Genomic DNA, 1,331 nt, shown 5'->3' with positions numbered 1-1,331 from the left:
CGTATTGCGAGGGAACGCAAACGTATTGCGAGGGAACGCAAAGATATTGCGTGGGAACGCAAAAGAAAAAAAATCCCCCCGTGTCCCCTCGTGGGCTCCGTAATTCATAACCACTTGGTGGGTGGAGAAAATGTTGGACCAATGCAATAAGAAAATTATGTTTAAAATTCTTTAACTTTTTTTTTTATGTTTTTATTATATATTTGCAGCCCTATTGAAAAGAGAAAGACAAATTCAAGTGTGACTTTATTTACTATATCTGATTATTTCTGAACAAATGTTTTTTCTTACACCAAAAAAAGCCAAAAATCTATAACAAAGAAACATTAAAGATCTATTATGCCCCAAATAAACCAACATGTGGTAAGGAAATGTCCCATCGGTCCAAGTTTCAGGCAATTAATGCCAGCAAAAAATAAAATTCTGACAACCAACATGATAATGAATAGCCTTAACTTCTCCTTCTGAGGAAAAAAATACTTATGATCAAACAAAAAAAATGTCTCCTGCTCCAATGCTGCGCTTCAAACAAAACAATAGCCTTTGCTTTGTGGAGTGATAAGAGAAAGCAGAAAAGCAGCCAGGCCAAACATCAGTTTTCTGTCACTTTAGACAGCTGGGTCTCAGATGACAAAACAAACAGCAACTTTCAGCAAAAACACACAGAAGTGACCCAGTGCAACACGTCTGCCGCTGATAGGAAGCAACTTTGAAGGACAGCTTGTAGAAGTAGAATTACATTTAAATAAAAGCTGAGAAAGTCACAAAGAAAACAAATAATGCCAACTTTTTCAGTTCTGATCGGGGAGGTGAGAGGAGTAACAGCTGTTCTTACCTAAGTGCTGAGGGCTGCAAGGCTGCTGGAACGACGCCTCTCCGTCTCGGTGAATCTACAGAGGAACAGGAAGACACTGAATCAGTCTCTCCAACATGTGATCGTCAACCACAAAGAAATAATGATGCAGAGCAACGTGTCTGTTAGGAAGTGCTGCTTCTGTGTACAGGATGGGAGGCAACAACAGGACTACCTTTGTAATGTCGGGATTTAGCTCATACTCTAAGGCTCTTTCTTGCTCACAGAGGAACTTCCCTGCAAAGACCTAACTTTGCTTTCCACTCAGACTTCAGCAGTACAGTCACGCACACACACATGCACACACAAACACGCCAACTCAAACACGCAGCTTGTCGGAGATCTGTGGTTGGTTGTGAACACACAGAAATGAGGCTTTGCTTCCTCTGTGGTCTGAATGTCTATCCAGCAGCTGTGTGTGTGTGTGTGTGTGTGTGTGTGTGTGTGTGTGTGTGTGTGTGTGTGTGTGTGTGTGTGT

At 41.5% G+C, this 1,331-nt stretch overlaps 1 protein-coding gene across 2 annotated transcripts in view; it reads right to left on the bottom strand.

The window, feature by feature from the left end:
- Nucleotides 1–1,331, bottom strand: part of akap13 (A-kinase anchoring protein 13) — a gene marked incomplete in the record, with an annotated part of 138,567 nt that overhangs the window by 57,806 nt on the left and 79,430 nt on the right. For both annotated transcript variants that reach the window (XM_014015552.1, XM_014015551.1), the window contains 1 exon segment: nt 836–890. In XM_014015552.1, the coding sequence (XP_013871006.1) occupies nt 836–890 (55 nt within the window).

This window comes from Austrofundulus limnaeus, unplaced genomic scaffold (assembly GCF_001266775.1).
Source record: "Austrofundulus limnaeus strain Quisiro unplaced genomic scaffold, Austrofundulus_limnaeus-1.0 Scaffold131, whole genome shotgun sequence".
Classification (NCBI taxonomy): domain Eukaryota; kingdom Metazoa; phylum Chordata; class Actinopteri; order Cyprinodontiformes; family Rivulidae; genus Austrofundulus; species Austrofundulus limnaeus.
The sequence above is the reverse complement of the archived record's forward strand: the minus strand, read 5'-3'. Positions and strand labels throughout refer to the sequence as shown.